This window comes from Ochlerotatus camptorhynchus, unplaced genomic scaffold, assembly GCF_037179485.1.
Source record: "Ochlerotatus camptorhynchus isolate MF236.1 unplaced genomic scaffold, CSIRO-AGI_Acam_v1.1 ptg000312l, whole genome shotgun sequence".
Lineage (NCBI taxonomy): Eukaryota > Metazoa > Arthropoda > Insecta > Diptera > Culicidae > Ochlerotatus > Ochlerotatus camptorhynchus.
The window spans coordinates 2,069,724-2,096,232 of NW_027040800.1; the positions used below are offsets into that span (position 1 = coordinate 2,069,724).

Consider the following 26,509-nt stretch of genomic DNA (forward strand, 5'->3'; position numbering starts at 1 on the left):
CTTGACATCATGCTCATCATGGATTGGTATCAATACAAATTGTATTACTCTTCAAACTATGCTGGAGCTAAGATCTAGAAGTTATACAGACTGAATGAAATCTTGAACAAATTCCTGATTTTTTATGAGTCCATAAAGATCAAGAAAGTCTCTTGACAAAATGCACATTATAGAATGGTATCAGTAAGATATTTAATGCTTTCCAACCCATTTTATAGTTCAGATCTTCAAGTTCTACAGACTCAATGGAGTCTTGAACAATGTCCTAAAATGCTTCATGAGTTCAAGAAAGCCTTTTGACAAAATGTGCTTCATCAAATGGTATCAATAAGATATTTAATGCTCTCCAAACAATTCTGGAATTAAGATCATGAAGTTCTACAGACTCAGTGAAGTATTCCAAAATATCTTGAAAATCTGTTCGAACCCGTGAAACTCAAGAGACCCTTTTGACAACATAAACATCATGAAATAGTATCAATAAGATATTTGTCGCTCTCGAAACTATTCTGGACTCAAGATCTTGCAGTTCTATAGGCACAGTTTTTCACATGCTTGAACTCTGCGAGATTGTTGACTTGAAATGTTGCGTATTTTAAAGATATCAGATGTTAATCAAAGACGTGGCTCATGGTTTTGGATATTTTTTGGGATTCTGACACTTTGAAGCAGAGGCTAGAGAATTATGACAAAAATGCGAAATGAGTTTTGAGGATAGTTGTAGAGGAAATCTAGCGATGATTCTGAAGTAACTCTGGGGAGAATTCCAATGAAATTTAACTAGAAATTTCAGGTAATACTGAGAAGCATCTCATGAACCTTGTAAGGTGATGTGAATGTGAGTTTTAAGCTTTTTCTGAAGAAACATTTAAGGGGATTATTATTATAATTCCCGGGAACTCTAATACAAATCGAAAGGAATTTCAGAGAGCATCCTAAGGAAATTCGGAGCCTCTTTCCTTCAAAGTAAATTAACCATACGGCAAACTTGACTACTTGACTACAATCCTGACACTACGCCTAATGATCATTTACGGCTGAACATCTCCTAAATGCTGATCAATCGACCAATCAAAGATAAATTTTGAAGAGAGCTACTAGGAAATATGGATAATAATTTCATGGAAATTTAATTCTTAAAAATAGCTCAACAGCTGGCAGAATTTTAATCAAGTTTGAAGATAGTTTCAAGAGAAGTCGTAAGATAATGTATAAGAATTTCGGGCGAATTTCACATTTCCAAAGAAAGTATGAGTAGTGCTCCAAGATAATTTGAAGACAGTTCCAAAGAAACGCTTAGGAGAGTTTCAAGAGAATTCTAAGATAATTTCAAGAGCTTCTCTTAAAGGCATTTTGAAAACACTTCTAAGGTGAAATCTCGGTTGAAATAAATAGAGATTTTCGGAGATTGCATCTCTTAATTATATATGACATACCAAGAGATATCCAATGAATAAACCAAGCGAATTCGAAAGAAAATTTTGGAGGGAAACAAATTCTCGCCAGAACTAAGAATGCGACGATAATTTAAAATTTGAATTTCAAAAGTATTCTGGAAGGGATTCCTAAGGCTTTCTGCACAGAATTCCGAGACCCTAGAAACAGTTTCTAGGGAATACCGCACAGAATCATGAGATTATTGAGGCAAATCCTGAGACTTAATATAATTCTGAAAACTGTTTTGGAATGATCCTAAGCAAATGCTTGACAAATTTGCAAAGATGGATTCCTAAGAAACAATTTAGTCGAATCAAACATTGAAAATGTTTCAAGCTTCCTAGCTAACGTCAAATGGCGATTTGAGCAAGCTACAATTGATAGAACCGTTTCTACACATCGGAAGTACATGAGCGAATCGACGATCATTCCTTTTGTCAGTGGTGGCGAGGGGAAATACCCCTTACCAACGGGTGAGTTTGGTAAAAGGAATGCTCGATCCGATTCCTACCTTCCTCAACACAGATCCTTTAGCTAAGAGGTAGTGATTAATCACATATTTCTATCTAATAGTAACGGATGGAGATGGGCTTCCTTGTTAACAACAGTTTGAAGCTCGTTTATGTTTCTCTCATGGTTCAACATAGCGGATCCGCCAAATTGGGATAGTTCCAAATAAGACCCATTCCCCCTGGAAGCGACGCTACATCCCTGCAGGTGTCAAGAAACAGATTATCTAACTGTATTCTTTTCGCTTGTCAACCATTTTGAATCCACTGTACCATCATTGTCAACCGAGACCGAACATTTACATTTCTTTGCACAACAAAACTGCCTACATTCAGCCACTGGCTTTCAAGGCTTATGGAACCCATTAGAATTCTCTGTGTAAATTGAATAAATTATTCCTGCCAGATTTATGAGTTCCGTCCCGCTAGCTGCTGTCACCGTCGTCGTAGCCTCCTTTGTCGTCGCCCGTGAAAGCAAATATGCCTAAATCATTCAACAAACACAATAACCAGCAAGACCTATGTTTTGTATCTTGCAGAGCCATCAAGAAGCATCATCACAATTTTCATCGTTTGTATTGTGCGTGAAAATTCCATGCGTCCTCCATCGCTATCTCTCTCTCTCTCTCTATCCTTTTGGCGTGTCGTGTTGCATATAATCTAGTCATTTGGAAATGGAAAACTCGTTGAAGTGGTTGATAGCTCTGGGAAGTTTTTGAACGATGGCAATATTTCATTTCGACGCCGCTCAACGCCTCAAGGGACGTGGTGGCGAATTTGGATGGTGCTATCCTGACTAGATGGGGAATCATTGGGGTTAGGACATTTTTCCCGTACACGCAGCGGCTGTGTCGAGAAAAGTTACCAACCTGCACACACAGCGACCGGAACTGGACCTTCCTCGGTCAATCGTCTGTTTCTGACCTTTCCATCGTTTAATTTTACGTTTTCAATTTAAAACTAATGCAACTTTAATTACGTCGGAAAGAGCACTCTGCCGCCTGGAGTTTGTGTTTTTATAGCGATGGAGAGAATAAAATCGAGCATGCTTCCACCTAGAAAGGCTTCGGACATCCATGGTAGCTGAAATGTCAGCCAGGAGCCACACCACTCGTTGATGGATTTAAATTAATGTTCGAAATGGCATTTTAAATGCACGTCACGAATTGAGTTTGAGGAAGCAACAAAAAAAAAACTATCAATTTTGCACTCAACAAGTTTGAAGAGTTCACACGATTGCCGTTCAACAATTTTCCTCATCGCCGGCCATTAGTTCACTTGAAGGAAGACGACTCGATTGCCTGTGGCTAATCCTCAGTGTTAAGCCAAAGCCGGCTAAAGAGTACCTAGATAGGATGAAAGTTTCCAACTTTGAAACGACACTTGTCAGACTCTTTTCTCCTCCTGAGCTGATTCTAAATCTGACCTGCGTTGGTTTCACATGGTTTTTCTATTTCATACACACAGACAAATGCACTGTGGGGATTCAGGTGGCCATTAAGCATTGGCGTACCCCATCCAGAAATTTCTAGTGTTTTTTTATACACCGGTGTTTCCAATGTCTCGCGACATGAACAGATTCTGTTATGTGGTCGCCGGAAGGATTTTAAAATAATTTTGTAATTTTTATGATAGCTTATTTTTCGAACAAAGTTTGTTTCCCCAAATGCATTGGATCTAGAAAATCATCTCATCACAATTGGGTAAAAGCTGCATAAGGCTGATCTACAGCTAAACATGTTTATCCCGCGAAGTTCTTTAAATTGTCATCCTACCTGAAGATCCCGTAATTTTCCTGCAACTCTCGGAACTTTTCCCAAGTTTTCGGCAACTCCTGAGTTTCTCAGAACTCCTTTAAAGGCATGTAATTTCAATGCAGTTAACTGCCAGGAGGTTTTCTGATCTTCTCTGATGTTCTTGGAGCTTTTGTAATATTCAAACCTCTGAGAGTTTGGAGAAGACAACCTTTTTCTGTTCGCAGGATTCTTATGAATAATCTTTATTTCCATATCTTAATTCAAGGAGCCTTCACTCAAGCCTTACTCTACACTTATAGAATATTCTATGGGGAGGTAACCTTACTGGTCTCCAAACATAAAACCTGACTAAAAGTAAATTGGGACGCCCCTCGCGCGCCGCTAGCACGCCTCAAGTGTTGGAAATCGAAAATCTTTGACAGTGATTTGTTTACACTTTTATAGAGAACAACTGCTGCAAAATTTGATCAAAGTAGTCGATCGCGTTCAGAAATAACGTCAAATTTAACTCGAAAGAAGAAGAAATATTGTGCACAAACACCTGGAAAATCCGGAGTGGTCCGGTTCCAAGCTGGCTAAAGTGATGAAGATGCCGAAAACAACAGTTTTCCGAGTGCTAAAAACCTACAAGAAAATCCTGAGTGTGGAAAGGAATCAGTGGACCTACAAAAAAAATGGAACCAGGGATCGTCAGCTGCGCAGCAAGGTGTTGAGTAAACATCCGAACCGGCTCATGCAGCAGAATTCCGAGACCAAAAAGCGTGCAAGGCTCTTGACGAAACACAATGGCTGCACTTTGATCGATGACGAAACATACGTCAAACTCGATTTTAACATTGCCAAACGCCTTTTCGACGACTAGCTAGGCCATGGTTGTGGACTTGGATACAGCTTTGTTACATCGGATGTTATTCATCATCCAAGGGTGGAGTGCCCCTTTCTGAACCCAAACTGTTCCGGAAGGAGAATGTTATTTTCCTCAACAAACTTGAGCAAACGATTGAGAATGAGTTTCTCGAACAATTTGCTCAGCGCTGAAAGGAGGCTGATTGGTCTGTAGCTTGAAGACAATTTTGAATCCTTACGGGGTTTGCGAATTGGTATGATTTTTGCTACTTTCCAGATGCTTGGAAAGTAGTGCAGTTCCAAACATCTGTTGAAGATAGCGGTTAGAAGAGACTGCACTTTCATGCTGAGTCTCTTCAAGATCAAGTTGAATATACCGTCAAACCCGGGAGCCTTTATGTTTTTGGTGCATTTCAGCGCTGAGCAAATTTGTTGTACTGTAATCATATCCGCCGGAGACACGACACAAGGGGAGGCATCTAGGTTTTGAACGCATTGCGCAGCCTGATCTTCGGGCGGACTTTGGATAGTCGGGCCAAGCAAATGCAATGAAGCGACATGCTTGCCGATCGCATTTGCTTTCTCCTGTGGGGTGATTAAAAGCCGATCGTCATCATTTTCGACTCTGAGAGGTGGAACGGGTTTGGGATGAGTTTTCAGGACCTTGGCTACCTTCCAGAATGGTCTGGAGCGGTCATCCAGATTCTGGACAACACGCCCGAAACTTTCATTTCGGAATGAGTCCATTCTGGAAGCAATATGCCTGTTCAGATAGGCCATTTCACGTTTTTTGCCCAGATCTCCAGTCCTCTGAAACTGGCGTCTACGAACATTTCTCAGGCGAATCAAAAGTTGGGTTTGGGAATCAATGGCAATAAACTTACCCCTCACAGGAACTCGTCGGACGCACGCCTCGTTAGCCACGGTTATGGCTTGGTGGAGTCCCTCCAACGCTCGGTTGATGTCCTCCACGGTGTCATGCGGTGGGTTGTCGATGATGTGCCTGTCTACCACGCGTCCAAACTGGGCCCAGTTTACGCGATGGTAGTCCTTGCGCAGGCTTGAAGCAGGAGCCACGTTGCAGCAAAGTTCAGCCACCACCGGCTGGTGGTCGGAGCTGAGTTCGTTCCAGGCTGGCTACCGGCTTGGACAAGCCGATATTTGTCAGGAACAGGTCTAGCGTCGATGGGTTGCCCGCCAGTGAGATGAATGTTGGTTCATCCGAAAATCAAACGGAGTACAGCCCATGCTGTGAGTGGTCGAACAGGAGACGCCCGTCATGTGGTCAGGCAACCAGAAGCTGTCGCCGGACTTTAGATGGGTCTCGGTTAGAAGGCCCACGTCGATGCTGTGCTTGCGGAGGAAGTCGGCAAGCGCAATCTTTTTTGCTCTAACAGAGCAAGCATCCCAGGTGACGATAGTTAGCGGTTTAGACGCCATACTGGATGATGAACTTACCGAGCACTTGGATCTGTTCGGGCTTATTGTGGCACTTACGAAGAGCACCGGACATGTTGACGAAAATTTTCATCAGTTCATCCGCTGAGAACAGATCGGGGTGTTGTTTTGCGCTCTTGGTTGTCTTCAGAATCCAGGGGGGGGGGGGGGGATGGAGAGCTTTGGCCAGCAGAATCACCGGAAGTTGCTTGAGTGGGATGCACCCGCGAATTCGCTTGCCTTTGTTGAGGAGCACGAAGAGGCGGGAAATCCTTCGTCCGGAATGCCGGGACTTTGTCCTTTTTGTGCCCTGGTTGGTTGTTAGTTGCCACCTGTTTTCGGATGCGTTTGAAGTCCTTGCGTTTGGAGCACTGTCTGTCAGAACCTTGATGTGCACCACCACAGTTGGCGCATTTTAACGCCACGGATCCATCCGCAGGGCAGTTGGAAGTGGCGTGTTCTTGAGCGCAGTTGCTGCAGCGTGGCTTGATGTTGCAGTTTCGGGTACCGTGTCCAAAATTGAGGTACCGCTGGCACTGCGTTACGTCACGATGGCCGCCACGGTATGGCTCCCATCGTATGATGATGGAGTAGATCGATCGGATGGCTTGCAGCGCATTGAGAGTCACCGTCCCTTTCTGGAAGTGCACCAGGAAGAGACAATCCGGGTACGTCTTCACGTTTTAGTCTCTCCTTGTCATTCGGAAGACAGCGATTGGGGCTAGCTTGTACCGGTTGATTTCAGCTTCGACCATTTTGGGGTCGAAGTTTGGTAAACCCCTGATGACTACCTTGAAGGGCTTCTCACCGGGGATGTCGTGCATGAAGAATTCCGCCTTGGAATCCTTCAGATATTTCACGGCCACTTCGAACTCCGCTTTTGTTCGCAGCATCACCTTGGTGCCGATCCTGCCGAGCTTAATTTCAGCTGTAACGCCCAGCGATGAAAGATCGCCAATCAGCGTGTTGAGTGGTATTTGCTTCACCACCAGTGGAGGAAGCTTGACTTTCGCCGCACTCGGGCCGGCAGAATTCTCGGTTTCGACGGCGTCGCCGAAATCACCGATGTCGCTGGCGTTCGTCGCGGTAACATCGTCGCGTCCGCTCGTACCATCGGACTGTCCTTGGTTCTTCTTCCTCTTTTTCGTCCACTTCACCGGGACTGGGTTGATATTCCCAACATCGGTGGGAAGAGTAGCGTACCTATTCGAGGTAGGTACCGAGCTACCCTCACCACTGTTTTTCTTCTCCGCTTGGTCACGAGGTCTGCTCCGGGAGCGCTGTCTTCCCATCACGCGATGCGACCACGACGCGACATGCAGTATATCTGCGAACGTTTGTAACGAACTATAGGTTAATCGAACAACTCGACAGAGCGAGCAAAGACCGAACTGTACTGCTTGACGTTCAAGCAGAGAATGGACCATTAGGTTGCGAGACGGCTGCCATATACTTGTAACTAGGAACACTCTGACGAAAAATAGTCCAAAAGGGAGGGGCCTAATTAGCTATTTTGCAAGTATAATTTCTTCTATTCTGTGGAGACAGTCGTCACAACTTATTTGAAAGAGCCAGACAATGGACGCTTACATCAGAAAGAGAAGCATTACCAACGGCAATGACATCATTCGAACCATACACAGCTGAGTTTGACTACAATGATCACCTGTGTAATGCTGCTGTCAGAAAAGCCAACTAAGCACACTGTCTCTGGAGATACTCAAGTACACCAGTTTGTTCGCTTCGATCCAAAATGGCAGTTTCATTTGCGACGGAGATGGTCACCACAAATTTGGTAGGACCCTGAAGGACGCGGACCTCGGAGACTCTCTGAGTAACTTCACCATCTTTCGGACGTTCCACTGCAGTCGTTCCGTTAGGCTGACTACAACAGTGATCATCTGCAAAATTTCAACCGCTGTGAAATGGTGTAAGCACGCCATCCCGAAAGAACCAGCATGTAAATCTCTTGGACCCTTTCTCAGCAAAGGTGTCTACACATAACTTTTAGATCTTTATATGGCGCAAATTTTTGCTGCACAGAGCTTGTCGATATCTTTCGCCGATCAAGAGTCCGTCATCAGGTGTAGCAACATAATCAGAATTGTTGTTCCAATTTCATAATTCAATATTCCGAAGCAATCAAACTTTAAAAAATCATTCGTCGTCACAGTCCACTTTCCTTAAATATTGATTGAACACGCTCAAATTACAGGATTCTGAGTTTTTGAATTACTGGAAAATTCGGGAAAATTCAAATGACCGTTATCCGTAATGAAATGGACAAATGTTATGTTCTTTCACTAAATGGGGTTACCAGAACTAAGGCTTGTACTCGAAAAAAATGCACCATTTTTATCCGTGTGTAACTTTTTTATCCGTGGGTAAAAATTGATGAAAATCTGGGTATAACTAGTTTGGAGTGAATTGTTTACATGTGCAAAATTTCATAACAATTGGTTCAGTGGTTATTGAGATGTCATCGAAACAAGAAGAAAATCGCCGGGGAATTTTGCGCGCCGTCATGGAAAATCCGACTGCGACCATGAGATGGATCGGAAGACAACTGGGAATCACCCATACAACTGTGTCTCGGGTGGTAAAATCGTTTAAAGAGTTCCAGATGACCGAGCGGCGGGCTGGAAGTGGAAGAAAATCGAAGACAGCTGACCCTGTGAAGGCTCGGAAGGTGTTGGATTATTTCAAGCATAATCCGAACCTTTCGATTCGCGACGCGGCTCTGAAGGCAAAGTGTTCCGCCTGGTTCGTTAAGAAAACCATGAAACGAGCTGGGCTTCGTGTATTCAAGGTCCGGAAGGCACCGAACCGGCGTGATCAACGAAACACGGCCGCGCAAGGAAGCTGTATCGAGAGTGGTTAACGAAACCGATGTGTGTAGTTATGGATGACGAAACCTACATCAAGGCAGACGCAAAGCAGATACCGGGGATGGAGTTCTACGTTGCCAAATCACGGTTTGATGTTCCGGAAGACATAGGGAAGAAGAAAGTGGACAAATTCGCCAAAAAATACTTGCTCTGGCAGGCATATGCCAATGCGGTAAACTGAGTAAACCGTACATCACAATGGGTACCATCAACAGCGAAATTTACCGCACCGAGTGCCTCCAGAAGCGTCTGTTGCCCTTCTTGCGGTCCCACGGAGGCGAGAGATTATTTTGGCCGGACCTGGCATCATGCCATTACGCGCGATCGACGTTGGATTTGTACAGAGACAATAACGTTGTTTTTGTACCAAAAACCGCCAACCCCCAAATTCACCAGAGATTCGTCCGGTGGAAAGATTTTGGGCCATAATGAAGGCCAAAGTTCGAAAATCGTCCAAGGTGCTGGAGTTGAAGAAAGAATGGATGAAAGTGACCAAAAAGGTCGGCTCCACCATTACACAAAGTGTAATGAGGGGTCTTAAGGGATACGTGCGGTTCAGCGATGGAAAGGAAATTGAATAAAGTAATTATGCCGAAACATAATCCATATGTATTAGTTAGTATTAGTTTCAAGAAAATCGGACTTAAAATAAATTTTTGGCGAACAGTTTTGTCTGGTGCATTTTTTCGAGTGCAGGTTCAAGATTGCAATAAATTTCAAATTTTTTATTTTTCCACAGATTTCTAAACCTTTACCGAACAATTCTGCAAATCAAAAACCAAGCAAAACCTTACTGACTCTATTAGTGTGAATGTATTGTATAACATGCGATCGATTATTAATTTACTACGGGTACAGTGTTGTAAGTACCATGATACTATGGATTGAGAGTTGCTTGAAATTTAAAAACCTATTCGAGAGAACGACCATCCAGGTGAAACACAGATAAGACGCTGAACCTCGGAATATAAACCCATTTTAGCTAGATGAAACATTTTTTCCACGTGCACTCCCATTTCCGTGCTACCTGTGGCATAGAGATACCAAAATGTGCATATGAAGCATAAACGAAGCAGAATGGAATGGGATGAAATATTTGACATTTATTCGATTTAAACTTTCCTCGATACTTTCTGTACCGTCAGAGACATGGGATCCCAATTGATTTTCATTGTTTGACAGAATATTTGATGCGATTAACGCTTTTATGTTTTGACGAGGGAACACCACGTCACAATTTTGAGTTACTTTTTCTCTTTTCAGTTTGTTCTATATCAACGTCAACAGCAAAGCAAGCACCGAATTCACCGTTGAACGCAAAACTGTCCTTGAATCGCAAAGCACCCCCTTAGTGTATATTCCGATGTGCTTCATAAATAACTGTCTATTTATTGGAAACAACCCTCCCCCCGTTAATGTTAAGATATTGATAGAAATTTTAAATCCCCCAGTCAGTGCAAGGGTTCCCCCAATTCCAACATCACTACTTAACTGAATTTCGCACCCGAATCAAACCTCCATCCCCTATTTTGTATTTCGATTGAATCAGTCATTAAAGCAACTGTTTGTAAACTCACACCCAGGAAGACAATGGCCACGTGGTAAGTCAAGTCGAGCAAACATCCGGTATGTGAGTTGCAATTAGCGCAAAGTGCCTGATCGCCAGTGCAGTTGAGTCAAGCTGAAGTTGATGAGCAAAATAATGCCCGCCGTATTGCGCACTTCCACATCGCTCATTCGTATGATTTGTGTACCTTCCATATTTGCTGCGCGACACGCGAAACTCAATCTCCACCCCAAGCATCCGGAATTTATCATTTGAGCCAAAAACCCGAAAATTGTATGATTGCATCACATCGCGTGCTATTTTGGTACCGTAGAAAATTTGCGTTGTTTGTAGCGTTGGCCTTAGAGTTAAGATTTTCCGATTGTAAATAGATTTGTTTTATTTTCAGCTACCTACCATCATCGTCGGGTGGGGGGGAAATTGTGGGCTTTCTTCGTTGCTGCTATTTTTGGTAACAGAAAAATCAGAACTCAACAACACCCGGAAAATCCCTCGAGGGTCCTTTTGGTTTGCTGCAATCGGTCATACGGGGGTGTTGTTGCTGTTGTGTGATTGCAACCATCAGAGCTATAAATGGACTTTTGATTTTCTTCGATTATCGATCTGAACAGTAGTGGGAGCGAAGGTGGAGGAACCGGAAACGGGTGGGGTTTGCTTCAGGCAGAATTTTGAACATGGACATAGTCCTCCCAGCGTGCAAATATGAAGGCATCATTGAACTGCATGGGTATTTGCCCAGTGGATAGGTCCGTTAGGGTTCTCTGTGTGTAAATATTTGTTTAAAATTAATGCATTTGTTCCTGGCAAAGCGTGCATCGATGCATGTTGGAACAAGTCCATTAGATCTGCTAATGAGTGGTTTTATCAAATTTCTAATACTTGTCGAAGCATCAAACGAGCGAAACACTGCATTCAACAACTGGAAGCAATCAAACAAATGGAGAGACGGGTTTGGTGGTGAGATCCACACCACTCATATGCACACTCACACACACACCCCGGTTACCTCACCAAGAACACACTGGATATTGATTTTCTAATTCACATTCGCTCTGGTATGAAATTCGACTAATTGGAAATTGAATGCCAATATCTACATACCTACCTACGTACGTAACAGTCAGTAGTGGGAAAAGGCAACATGTTTGATGCCTAGAGCAGGATCAGCAACAGCATGTAGAGTAGAAGAGCCCTCTGTCGCACACATTCCTCCTCCCACAGGGCGCTCCATTCACGTCAATTTGTACGGCAATGTCGAGAACTATATAGGCATTGGTACCGACAATTGGATCCTGAAATCAGTGACAGGGCGGAGCAGAAGGGATTCCCGTTCTTCGTACATTGATGCATGAAACAAACGCTTAGGGCCAGATACAGGAGGTTGACCAAATTGCTTTTTAGCACTGAATTTGTGTGCCCACAAATCACTGCTGATCACCGTTGAAGCGGGTTAGTGCATTCGTGCGGCTCAGGAAAAATTTACATGTGGTTTTTACAGGGTCTGCATCCTCACCCCGACCTGGAAGAGATTGATGAATGTTTAATTGGATTGCCATTTTCGAATCTCCACTACACTGCAACGACACCATGTGGTAGTAATCCGATCATTTGCATCATTTGATGTATGACGGTTCCTCCCAACTTACGCTCGCTCAGGGAAAGTGCCGTTCAATTGTAGAGCACCTGTATTTGGACAACTCGAGGCAAGGGATTACGAAGAAAACAGTGAGAAGCCTACGAATGGTTGTCAACCATTGTAATTAGCACACGCACAATAGTACCATGGTTTTGTGTCACCATAATTCTGAACAGCACAACGAGAGGGATTCCGGGAAGTAGCGGTAAAGAAAAAGCAACTACAATATTATTGTTTCTAATGAATGAGCTCTGTGCGCTGAGTGTTGTTCGCATGGAGAAGGACATTGGCGTAGCTAATTGGGGTGCCAGGGGGGCCAAACCCCCTCCAGAATTATCTAGCCTCTCCTCCAGAATTATCTAGGCCCCCTCCAGATAAATTGTCAAGCTACGCCAATGGAGAAGGAGCTTGTCAATGGTTGCAATTAAACATGCTACTGCGTCCCGGTGTGTTTGCTAATCCTGAATTATAAAGCGTCGACGCTGTTGCTTGCTAAAGAAACAACGGGGAATAATTATGTAACCGGGAACTTGAGGTTGTCAGCACAGTCGAAGATGTGAAATATTCAACCGATTATCAGTTTGTTGAATAAGTTACATGGCATTCTTGAGTAGAATCTTCTGCGTTTATCGCAGATGGTGGAATTTGAGTATTAAATAATCTGATAAATTGGGTTCTGGTCTTCATTAACATTCTCGAACGATTCTCTTCAGATTTTTGAATTCCAGATATTTCCGCAGTTGCGGGAGTTTGAAAAGCGCTCTCATCAGACTGAGTCAATTTTTGAGCAATCGATGTTCTTGGAACTGCAAAAAGATTAGGATAAAGTACTTTGAGTACGGAATGTTCTGAGATCGGTAGGAGTTCCTAGGAACTGTAGAGCTCCAGAAGTTGGGAAAGTGTTGATTATTCTTAGCGATCAAAATGTCCTAACAGATCAAAGGTTTGCTACAGATACAGAAGCATCTGGAGTCCAGTGAGTGCGTACACTACCTATACATTAGACTGATGCAAAATTTGAAATTTTCGCTCCACAGGGCTCAAACGGTTCCAAATTGGGTCCTGCTTAGCCTCCCAAAATTTAAACTACTTTAGTAAAAAACTGACTTGGCACAAACCATTTCAAGTTTACATGGGAATTACTATGGCAAAAATTATGTTTTTGTTCATATCTATCTAACAATTCACCACATCACTGTGCTTTTAAAAATCATAGCAATGAGTGTAGAAAATTTTCTCAGCTACAACTTTGTTAAAAACCACTTTTTAATCAAATGCACGGAACAAAAGTTATTAATGATTCAAGTCACTGATGTATTTGCTCATTCTACTGTTCAGCAGGCAACATTGGTGTTTTTGGTGAGAAGAATAGAGCACAAATATCATGGCTACTATGTCACACTGCAGAATACAGTGTTGCTAACAGAACAGCTGCTTGATCATGCCATAAGATTATCAATCTCTTAAACAATTAATAACTATTTCATTTAACATTTGGCTGAAAAACGATGTTCCGGAAAGTTGTAGCTAAGAAAAATTACCGTAAGAATAGTAATAGAACTTTTCGAAAAAGTAATATGGAAAATGGGCAGAAGACAATGAACAAAAAGTTTGGTTTCCCATAGTAATTTCCATATAAACTTCGAATGATTTGTGCCAAGTCAGTTTCTTACCAAATGAGTTTAAATTTTGGAAAGCTAATCAGGACCTGATTTGAAGCCATTTGAGCACTGTGGAGTGAAAATTTCAAATTTTGCATCAGTCTAGCGAACAGCCTTCAGGGAGACCAACACTACCACTATTCGCATAATATTCGAAATCGTTTACACAGGGCTAGGAAGCTTTATGAGCTGAGTCCGTTGCTTCAAGAGCGAATACAATGCTTCTTCATCGCACCGAAGCAAGTTTGAAACAAGACCCAAAATCATTGTGAGCATATGTGAAGAATCGGAAACGGTATCAGAGGTATCAGGGAGACACAGCCGAATCACCTTCGGACTCTGCAAATATGTTCTCTGCGTTCTTTCGGAGTGTGCCGACCACCTCCGTCTGAATCGTACTTGAACAATTTGCCGCGCTACGACTTGAACATGACAGTTTCCAACTTCTCTCGACAATATGTTCTCGCCAAACTCGAGTCCATAGACGCCTCCAAAGGAGCAAGTCCAGATCGTGTTTACCCCTATCTTGATTAGACGATATGTGCGGCGTTAGTTGCTTTGCCTGTGAGCAGTGTTGACAAAATCATCAATCAAATAATATTTTTCCGCTCTCATACGCTCTCAATATCACGCGTGATATTGGAACAAAATATCATGCTTGATAATGATTTTACAAGCTCCTTTGATATTGCGAGAGTATTCACAACGCGCAAAAATCAAGCTGAGAGCTGACTCGACACAAACATGATTCCGTTTCACATCGTTTTCTTAGAAAGAGAAAGTATAGTTTGCTATCTCTTTTTAATCTTCACCGATGGCAGACACGAAGGGACTGCTGCCAGCCGTGATGGAAGTTTCGGTTCCATTCGTGTGCAAAGCAAAAATCATTAAACTCAATCTCACCACAGTTTGGTGAGATTTGCAGTTAGTGAGTTTTGTTAGCTTGATATTCCGAGCTGCAATGTCACAGCTTGCAAAATCAACCGCAGATGTTGGCTTGTTGATTTTTGTCTAAGAGAAGAGGTGACAATACGGGAGCGAAAATGAACTACTTTTCTGTCAAACGTGTACCAGCTCCTGATTGGCCGAGTTCATGTGCGTAAGGTAGAGATAGACTTGGCGTTTTTATTGGTACTGACTTAGGCAAAACATATCACCAAAAAACTACAATATGTGTGTATCTAATCGAGAAGCGTTACAATTCAGTATCAATAGCTTTCCCGTGTAGACATCCAAGAGAGACAACCGAAAGCAAGAGAAGTTATGCTACACGGGGGGCGCTCGGAAGGAACGCATCTGAAGGTTTTTTGTAATGTACCTAACATGCCGGCCACCTAAATTCTGTTAAGGGATTTATGAATTCAAAAATCTTAACTAAGCTGCTTAAGATTAAGATGCTGGAAGTTTCACAATATGATACTGTATTCTTCTGAGGAACTACGTTGCGCTTTCCGGGCTTGCAGCGTTTACATCCTTCGGGGTTGCACCTGACGGTTGAGAATAGCAGGTGCTGGTGGGCTTCCCAGTCAAGGCCTTCTCGAATGGCAGCAAACAGATACGTGACGCCTGTCGTTTATAGATGGCGCCGTTCGGTGTGCGTACCTTCACTACCCTGATTACACTGTCGGGACCGGGATAGACTTCAATGATTCGAGCTAGAGGCCACTCGATGGCTGCGGATCCATCCTCCTTCAGGACCACCATTTGACCCACCTTCAGCAGGGTTGCTTGAGGGAATCGTTGATTCTGGTTGTGCAGCTGTGAGATGTACTCTCGCCTCCATCGCTTCCAATGCTGCTGTACTAGTTGTTGCAGTTCCTGGTAGTGCTGTAACCGGTTTGTAGGAACCTCTGTGTAGTCCGGATCGGGAATCGCCAGCAAAGATGATCCAGTCAAAAAATGTCCGGGAGTGAGCACGTCTAGCTCATCAGGATCTTCCGACAGTGGCGTAAGCGGACGAGAATTCATGGCCGCTTCTATCTGGGTGAGAATGGTGGTCATGTCTTCGAACGATAATTTTCGTTGGCCCAAGACTCGGATCAATGACGTCTTGGCAGATTTCACGGCGGCTTCCCAGAGGCCACCAAAGTTTGGTGCTCTTGGTGGGATAAATTTCCAAACGATGCCACGCTTAGAAGTTTCATTAGCGATTTCTGAGGTTGCAACTGGATCGGATAGAAGGTCGTAAAGCTCTCGTAGATGGTTGCTAGCCCCTTGGAAGTTCAGACCATTGTCCGAGTGGATCTCAGTAGGTAACCCTCGACGGGATACAAATCGTCGCAAAGCCGCCATGAAAGCAGCCGTGGTGAGGTCCCCTACCAGCTCGAGATGGACCGCTTTCGTGCTAAAACACACGAAAACTGCGATGTAGGCTTTTAGCGCAGCTGCTCGACGATGTGCGGGCTTTAGGTAGACGGGACCACAATAATCCACACCAGTGACCGCAAATGCACGAGTGGGAGTTGTACGAGGTTTTGGGAGTTGACCAGGTGGTTGGGATATAGGGACAGGGTTGCTTCGAAAGCAGCGAATGCAGTTTCGGAAAGTATAAGTTGCCAGTGCCTTACCCCGTAGGGGCCAAAATTCTTGCCGTATTTGAGCGAGCGTCATTCGGGGGCCAGAATGGAGCGACAGGTTATGGTATGCGACAGCTACCTGCCGCGAGAAAGAGTGGTTACTAGGGATAATCATAGGGTGTCGGACGGCGTATGATTCATCGGCGAGATTTAGCCGGCCACCAACGCGAATTATGCCTTGTTGATCTAGGAACGGATGGAGCAGCTTCAAGGGTGAGTGAGCAGGAACGGGTCGATGGTTGGCGAGGGCTTTGATCTCCGTAGCGAATGGCTCCCGCTGAACACACCGTACCAATGCGTACTTGGCCGCCTGCAGCTCCTTCACGCTGACATTCCGAGTTTTTGTAGATGATTTACGGCAGCTACGGATGAATTTTATGCAGTACGCCGTAATCCGCAAAAGTTTCCAATAGCATGCGTAATTATCCAAAAGTGGGTGAGGTTGTGGACAACCCACCGCCACAAAAACGTTCTTCTTTTTCTCCAGCAACTCCTCCGATGGTTCCTTGTACTTCAAGTTTTGTTCGGTATTCCAATGTTGATCAAGCAAGGATAACCAGGGTGGCCCATGGAACCAGTGCTGCATATCGACGAGATCCTTTGGCATTACTCCCCGAGACACAAGATCGGCTGGATTCTCCGTGCCCTTGACATGGTTCCATCGGTGACCTTTCGTTAGCTCCTGAATATGCGAAACACGATTCGCAACAAATGTTGGCCACACGTACGATGGCCGCTTCAGCCACGATAGCACAACTGTCGAATCTGACCAGAACCAAGTTTCGGTTCCATTCATCCCGAGTGCCTTGACGGTCGAACGATATAGTTTTGCTGCTATGAAGGCACCGCATAACTCTAACCTTGCGAGAGTAGTCTTCTTCAAACTAGCTGGACGAGATTTTGCCGCCAAGAGTTCCACCTTTATCTGCCCCAGTTGGCTGATGGATCTAGCGTAGATACACGCGCCGTAAGCTGCTTCGGACGCATCCGAGAAGACGTGAAATTGGATCAGAATTGGATGATTAGTGAATGCGTGCCGGTCCACTTTGATATCCGAGAGTTTGGGCAGCTGCTGATAAAAATCCGTCCAGCGACTAGCTAAGTCCTGCGACAATGGATCGTCCCAACCTTGAGAGGCTACCCACAATAGCTGCATGTGAATCTTTGCCCACGAGATGACTGGAGCCGTGAAACCGCAAGGATCCCATAGTTGAGCAATGACGGAGTAAACCTTGCGCCTTGTCCACTGTCCGTTTACAGCGAGACCCGATACGTCTACACCCAACAAATCTGGCCCTGGTTGCCAGTTAATTCCTAGGGTTTTCACCAGTTCCTGGTCGAAATTCAGTGAGGATTGAGTTCCCAATTCATCTGCGGCTAGACCCGCCAACACACTCTTGGCGTTGCTGACCCATTTTCGTAGTCTAAAACCACCTTTAGACATCAACTGCTCTAACTCTTGCCGCAACAATATAGCTTCGCTTTCTGAGTCTGCCCCTCCAATAAAATCATCAATGTAGAAATCATTCAAAAGCGCCGCTTTCGCTCGTGGAAACTGACTACCTTCGTCGTGCGCTAGCTGCTGCAAACACCTCGTTGCAAGAAACGATGATGGCGCCAAACCAAACGTGACCCTGGACATCTCGTAAGTTGCTATGGGCTCGTTTGACGAAAATCTCCACAAAATCCGCAGAAGAGCAGCGTCATCAAAATGTACCTTCACCTGCAGGTACACACAGCTAAAAAAAAGTAGTGTAAATTTCCGTTACTATGATGCACATAAATGGAGCGTCATAAATCATACAAGTTTACATTATAAATCGTGTAAATTTATGAGACATGTCATGCAATATTCCATATATTGTATGCAACTTTCCACCTTTGTTTGCAACATTTCTTGCAACCTGCTAGTTTACGTGAAAAGGAAGTTTACATGCATGAATGTTTGCATGCATGGATGTTTACATCACCAGTAAAATTCAGATTTTTTTAGTGTGCATCTTCTCAATGTCACCAACTAAAGCGATAAAGTACTTCCAGAATCGCAGAACCAGATCGAATAACGGATCCTGAATCACTGGACCCGTCATCAAAGCATCATTCAGAGAGTAGTTGGATGTTGTTATAGCCGAACCGTCGAAAAACTGGCCGAAATTTCGTGGTCGCACTCGACTCTTTGATTACCGGATGATGAGGCAGGTAACAAGAGAGCCGTTTATCACGCTTTAGGTCCTCCTCCGGTACCATAACCATATGTTTCTGGTCTAAATACGTCTGCATCGCCTCGTTGTAACTCCTGCGCAATTCCTCGTTCTTGTCCAACCGCCGTTCTAGTTGCACCAGTCTTCGCACAGCCATATCCTTTGATTCACCGACCATCCGCTCAAATCCCATTCGTTTTGGCAGACGCACAACGTACCTCCCCGTGGTATCTCTAGAGAAAGTAGCTTCAAAGTGCTCCTCGCAATCCTGCTCTTCTTTGGTCCGCCGTGGTACATCTGGCATCTCTTCAATTTTCCAGAACCGTTCGATCTTCTCACCTAGAGTCGGGTCAACCGACACGTGGCAGCATGGAACTGGGTTCAGACTGCCCAAATCCGCCTTGCCAGCTGCTATCCACCCAAATACGGTATTAACGAAGAGCGGTAGACCCTCACCTATCCGCTGAATTTGGATCCGACCTCCATTCAATAACAGGAACTCGTAGAAATACTCCAAACCCAGTAGAATGTCTATTGGAGCCTGTTTGTTGAAACCAGGGTCCGCCAGGACCATATCAGAGGGGAGATTCCAACTACCGATCGGAATAGTCGTCGATGGCTGATCATCCGTCACCTTCTTCAGCACCAAGAAACTCATCGGAACCGCATAGTCCGTTATACGCGAAATAATAGTTGCAGACACAGAACTGTTTGTCTGAATCCGCGCGCTACCGACTCCTGATATTGGCACGCTAGTGCCTTTCCTTGGTAGCTTCAAGACCTGACACAGCCTGTTCTTCGATAAGTTGTCCGACCGCATTGTAAAATCCTTCGGAGGTACCAGACCGTCAGTACCAATAAAAACGCCAAGTCGATCGGTCACCGTTGTCGTAAAATTAGAAAAATATAGTTTACATTTTTGTTGTAATAAAGCCTCTCTTTTCTTTTACATTTTGATCGCGAGTGTTTTCTTTTCAATAACGTTTCTCGACAATTCCACGGCCATAAGCGAGACTTTATAACGAAGTCAAGAAACAGAAGTTTGCAGCAAAACGGGTGTCCATGGTGCGTTCTTGAAGGGTCCGAACAATAGAGATATAGATAGAAATAAAAGAGGAAGAATCCAATTGTCACCTCTTCCTCTTAGATTTTTGTCTACGAAAATCTAGCGTGACGTTGGGCATTGGTGAGATTTGATTTTTTGATATTTGTCCAACACTGCCTGTGAGTATGATTTTCCAGTGGCGCCGCGTCCACATGTGCAACCTGTGCACGACACAGGTGTAAATAATTTGAAAAAATGCGTTTAGATTTTTATAGCTGTACTTCTTTACTCCAGACCACAAGTGACAATGAATACACCATTTTATGGTGTGGCTCAATTAAAACTTCGACCGTGGTTTGCTCCAAAAAGGACTAAATTGAGTTCAGATGGTCTGCCTAATCCCTAATGCATTTCTAAGCATGTCGATATCACTACCATGACAAAACTCGTTAAATAGTGCACCTAAGAGCGAGCTTTTTTTGGGTAGCTGCCACCCGCTTGTGAATGGTTCCTGATGTAAGTCAAGCAGACCTTCTATCACCTCTTGAAACATACCAAAAAATTCCACTATACATGGCGGTTTGCACCACTAGTTGTAATTGAAACTTTCAACAGTCACGCGTCAAACGGGAGCAACACGGAAACAGCAGTCTTATACGCTTTGGACGTGTATCATACCGGCAGACCGGTTTGAATGTGTGAGTTTAAATTAGAAGAACATTTGTGATGTATGGGTGCCTACAGCGTGCATTTCTCGCTGTGCACTTGGATATATGATTGCAGGTAATGAGAGTAATGGTGAAACAGAGCGCAAAAGCTCGCTCTCACTCTCTTGTCAGTTGTAAATCTCTCAATTACCGATGGTTGCACAAGTGCGCCTGTCAAAACTTATGAGCTTCCGCTCGTTCATTCTGATAGTGTTGTGCTGATGAATAAAGAGTTGATTAATTCAAGTTTGCTTCCCCGGGGAACTTCATGAATTTTCTCTAGATTCAGACACTGTTTTGTATCAAAAAATATTTTCGGGAGTGTTTGATGGATATTCTTTATTACACTTCAGTCGAAAGAGTTAGCCTTGTGATAAAAACGAGAGTTAGTTAAGTCTTGCGATTCCTCCTACTTCGGTTAGCGCGAAAAGGGCCATACAAGTTTTGTTTACACAAGATGATAGGCCCTTCAAATGTTACGTTAGGTAGTGATTAATATAGGAACTGAGAAAATTGAGAATATGTCCCTCGAATTCATGAAGCATTGAAAAATAAAACAAAAACTACTATGTGGTGGTAAACTATAAAGCTGGGCTTAGACAGGGCAAGTCAATTGATCAAGTCAGTTGAATTCAACTGTCTTGAACGCGAATTGAACGTGTAAACCATGCCATTCAACTGACTTAATCAACTCACTTGAATTGAAAAAGTTGAACCAGGCTCAACTTTTCAAGCCAATTGAATTCAACTGAGTTGATCATTTGACTTGCCCAGTCTAAACCCAGCTTAACGAACAAACCTTGATGCACAGGTAAACAAATGGGGCACGCTACGACTCTGTGATTTTCAATAGATCTCTTGCGGAGGGCACTTTTCCCAGCGAATGGAAGACTGCAGCGATCACTCCCATTCATAAAACTGGTAGTGTTAACGAAATTGAAAATTACCGTGGAATTTCCATTTTGAGTTGCTTTTCCAAAGTTTCGAAAAGTCTTGTTAATGATTTTCTACATCGTAACGTTGATCATGTAATATCAGAGAGTCAACACGGATTTGCAAGGAAGCGGTCAACAACAACCAACTTGATGTGCTACGTCAATTCGCTTGTGAATAGCCTCAAAAGAAGCTCTATCAAATCGATGCAGTATATGTCGACTTCTCTAAAGCATTCGACAAAGTTCCACATACACTACTGGCTGTGGAAAAACTCAAACGCATAGCATTCCCGGAGTGGCTTACTCGATGGCTCGAATCGTATCTATCTGAGCCCAGGGCTTTTGTACGGAGTCCCCCAAGGAAGTCAATAAGGACCATTAGGCTGTTTGTGAACGATCTTTGCCAACTCATCAAATCACCAAAGTATATGCTCGCTGATGAGCTAAACTTTTTCTGTGTAATAGCATCCATGGTGGATTGCTGTGCCCTCCAATTAATCATTTTGTTCGACCATTTTCCACAGAGATGGCGTTGTTCCGCTGGCAGGAAGTGATAAAAATCCCCATATAGAAATTGAGATAAGTGGGAATAATTCGCATTCGGTGCATATTCAGGTCAAAAAAAGTGAACGACAACCTAAAAAAATAGTCATGGGCTTTGTCGTTCAGTTTTTTTTTCCCGGAAATTAATACTAAACAAGCTACAATTAAATAAAAATGATTTTTCCTTATACGATTTTACCTGCTTTACTACCAGTTCAAATTTGTGAGAGAAATTCTCTCTCACGAGCTCAATCTCTCAACATGCCATGTATTTTGTTGACACTCGATTTGTGATTTCCCTTTCACAGATTACAAAATAGAGTACCTGACACTACGAAACATGTCTGGTACCTCTATATATGCATTTGCTTTAACATTTGAAGTCCCTCCCTTTTTACATATTCTGCGCAAAAGATACTTTATGCCCGCCCCATACATAAAATTCGGCGGGAAATTCTGTGAGGGGTGAGCTATTTTGTGTGCAGAATGTGTAAAAAAGGAGGATAGTCTAAATGCATATATAGAGGTACCAGACATGTTTTGCACTGCAGTGTCCTCTGTGAACAATTATAGGAAAACAGATTGTGTCTAGTTACCGATAGATGTCACCGCAAACAACAGCTGTGACATCTGATGGAACATGAATGCAGAAGCTTGACAAAATGATCAATTGTATCAATTGTATACCTACGTTCTTCTTGGATGGTGCTCATTCAACGGAATGGAAGTGAATATTCGTAAATGTAACGTTATTTCATTCAACCGATCAAGGACTACTGCTATCTTTGATTACAAAATGAATGCTTTAAAAGTCAGCCGAGTGTCATCAATCAAAGATATTTCGGATAATTCGGTAAGCTGGAATTTACCGAGCATGTAGCAGCAACTACCGCCAAAGTTTACACGATACTGGGATCCATCAAACGCAACACGCAACAGTTTAAGGATGTCTATTGCCTAAAAACATTGTATTGCTCTCTGATGCAAAGCATACTGGAATATGGCGTTCTGGTATTGGCACCCCAGTCGGTGCCGCCGGTATTTTCTGAGGCATAAAATCTCTGATCACGCCTTCCTTTGGAAGGGAAGTAGAGCCGTTGGTCCCCGGTCTATGCGTTGATGGGTCGGATAGGTAGGGTCCAGGTGTGGGAGCTTCAGGCTTGTTGAAACACCTCAAACTCACTGGAGGTTTTAAAACACTCTTGTCCTGCGAGTTTAGCCAGCCCTCACCTCGAGTGAGTGGCGGCAGGAATATGGAAGAAGTAAACAAAAACTCCTCAAGGGAGAGTGAACTTCAGCGAGAGGATGATTTGACGCGAGGTGCGCTTTTCGAGACACCTATTAATTTTTATTTTGCTCGACGCAGGAAACTCAGAGTTCACCCAGAGTGAGAGTAAAGCTGGGTTTAGACTAGGCAAGTCAAATGATCAACTCAGTTGAATTCAATTGGCTTGAAAAGTTGAGCCTGGTTCAACTTTTTTCAATTCAAGTGAGTTGATCAAGTCAGTTGAATGGCATGGTTTACACGTTCAATTCGCGTTCAAGTCAGTTCAATTCAACTGACTTGATCAATTGACTTGCCCTGTCTAAACCCAGCTTAAGAGTGTGTGATAGAAAACATGAATGGCAGCAAACCTCACTCTCATTTTGTCCCCCTTCGCTCACAAGCTTTGAAGCTCAGTGGAATGATTTGGCAGTAGGCATTCTACTCCTCAGATTTAAATAAAATGCTCCATTTGCAAAATAAAAGCATTTTAAGATTGCACTCGTATACCTCCCCGTGGAAAATTTTGAAACCATCATCACTTTCATAGTTCTTCTATTCTCCACGAGTGCCAACTTTGATTTGCCAATTGTGTGTACCGCAACAGCTGATTCATCGGGTTTTCTGTTGCTTACAGCATATTTATGCTCCTTTAGGTGGACTTTTACTTTGCGGCGCGCTTGTCCGATACAGACCAAAGAACAATCCTTGTAGGGAATTTGATAACTTCCAGGCTGTTCATCCGGTGAAACCTTATCATTCAGGTTACACAACAGGTTACGCAAAGTGCTGTCGCTCCTGTGTACTACCTGAAGACCTTGTCGCGAGATTTGATTATAGTAGAGTTACGCTGAGTGAAGCTTGCAACACTGATGTCGATCAATGGGTATTTTTTTGGCAACCTTTGTTTTTGTTTACACCTCGGTTGACTTCACCTGGGTTGCGAAAATTTTCTCTCGTTTATCAACTCTGTTTTCGATAAGAAAACTTCCCACGCAACAGAGTCAGTTTGCCTACTATGCTCGATAGGCAGTGATGGATCGCTCTTTTGAGTCTTTTTCATTACTTTTTTAAATGGAATGCTTACGCTAAATCCACTTGAATTTTCAGTTAACCCATCTAAATATATAGTTTTGTGCTATTAATCTCTCTATCAAAATTCAAAATATCCGCACCGTAGAGCCACACTATGTGTTTTCACTGAAGGTACACTCGAGAGCGCTCTCAAGTGTACCTCCAGTGAAAACACAGAGTGTGCCTCTACAGTGCGGATATTTTGAATTTTGATAGGGAGATTAATAGCACTAAACTATCTTTTTTAAGATGGGTTTACTGAAAATTCAATTGAATTTAATGTAGGCATTCTATATTAACCTTTGCGTGCCTAACGTCTGAATTTGCATAGATTTCAAAATTCAATTAGCTCTAAAAACATAATTTCTCCATCTTTTTCTTCACAATGAATTGCATTTTGTCGGGAATCTATTGAAATTTTTGAATCTATCTGAAAATATTTGGATCAATACATGGTTCCGGAGTCATTCTGGTTTCCGTTGGGGTCACTTTTGGTCTGCATTCGGCTTTACTGTTCTGTAATAAGTATACACACGATGAACATCATGTTTTTTTTCTCTCATATGATGTAATTGGACCAATGGCAGCTATATCGACGGTCCACGATCACATTGGGCATCCCGGAAATGTTCTGGTGCCCCGGGGAAGTGGCCAATTCTCAACAAGAACCTAAACCCATCATGCGACATATTAAACTTCATGATTTTACAAATCTTGGCCGGTAATGGCCATATTGAGAGTCCATGGTCACACTAGCCCTCCCGGGAATGTTCTGGTGCCCCCGGGGAAGTGGCCAATTCTCAACAAGAACCATAACCCATCGTGCGACATATCAAACTTCATCATTTGACAAATTTTGGGCAGTAATGGCCTTATTGAGAGTCCATAGTCACACTAGCCCTCCCGGGAATGTTCCGGTGCCCCCGGGGAAGTGGCCAATTCGCAACAAGAACTAAAACCCATCGTGCGACATATCAAATTTCATGATTTGACAAATCTTGGCTGGTAATAGCTTTATTGTGAGTCCATGGTCACACTAGCCCTCCCGGGAATGTTCTGGTGCCCCCGAGGAAGTGGCCAATTCTCATCAAAAACCAAAACCCATCGTGCGACACATCAAACTTCATGATTTGACAAATTTTGGCTAGTAATAACCTTATTGAGAGTCCATGGTCACACTAGCCCTCCCGGGAATGTTATGGTGCCCCCGGGGAAGTAGCCAATTCTCAACAAGAACCAAAACCCATCATGCGACATATCAAACTTCATGATTTGACAAATCTTGGCCGGTAATGGCCATATTGAGAGTCCATGGTCACACTAGCCCTCCCGGGAATGTTCTGGTGCCCCCGGGGAAGTGGCCAATTCTCAACAAGAACCATAACCCATCGTGCGACATATCAAACTTCATCATTTGACAAATTTTGGGCAGTAATGGCCTTATTGAGAGTCCATAGTCACACTAGCCCTCCCGGGAATGTTCCGGTGCCCCCGGGGAAGTGGCCAATTCGCAACAAGAACTAAAACCCATCGTGCGACATATCAAATTTCATGATTTGACAAATCTTGGCTGGTAATAGCCTTATTGAGAGTCCATGGTCACACTAGCCCTCCCGGGAATGTTCTGGTGCCCCCGAGGAAGTGGCCAATTCTCATCAAAAACCAAAACCCATCGTGCGACACATCAAACTTCATGATTTGACAAATTTTGGCTAGTAATAACCTTATTGAGAGTCCATGGTCACACTAGCCCTCCCGGGAATGTTATGGTGCCCCCGGGAAAGTAGCCAATTCTCAACAAGAACCAAAACCCATCGTGCGACATATCAAAATTCATGATTTGACAAATCTTGGCCGGTAATGACCTTAAAGAGACTCGACGGTCACATTAGCCCTCCCGGGCATGTTCCCCGGTCAAGTGGCCGATTATCCACAAGAACCAAAACACGTTATGCGATATATCAAACTTTATGATTCTGCTGAACTCGGCCAGTAATGCTCTTTTTGAGAGCCCACGGTCCCATTGGCCCTCCCTGGCATGTTCCGGTGTCCCCGGGTATATTTTCTTTTATTATAAGAAACAGCAATTAACTTGCATACTAACTTTCGCCTTCATGGAAGTTGACAGAGTTGATTTATTTCTCTTCTTAGAAGTTGATGGTTCAGAATTTTTCTCAATGTCGTCTATCGATTCTCGATCCGTCGATAGAAGCAACACAGTTTTACCCTTACGCTCGGTCCAAGATGTGAGCATCATTTCTTCACTGTAACCATGTATTTAGTACAGTGCCAGACTCTAGTTTTTTTTCTTATCGATGAACTCTGGTGGGATTTCTTTTTTATTGCATCTTAGAGTACCCAAGGATACAAGACCTTTGGCGAGCAAACCTTTAGCTAGAGGCAAGGTTGCAAATACTCATTTCAAC

General features: G+C 43.5%; 1 protein-coding gene across 4 annotated transcripts in view; it reads left to right on the plus strand.

Moving 5' to 3' along the window:
• The window catches only part of LOC135707424 (uncharacterized), a 505,282-nt gene that overhangs the window by 411,602 nt on the left and 67,171 nt on the right, over positions 1-26,509 (plus strand). For 3 of the 4 annotated variants that reach the window (XM_065229240.1, XM_065229243.1, XM_065229242.1), the window contains exon 9: positions 10,458-10,475. The exons of the other annotated variant lie outside the window; for it this stretch is intronic. In XM_065229240.1, the coding sequence (XP_065085312.1) occupies positions 10,458-10,475 (18 nt within the window). The remainder of the gene's footprint in view (positions 1-10,457; positions 10,476-26,509) is intronic. 4 annotated transcript variants of the gene reach the window in all.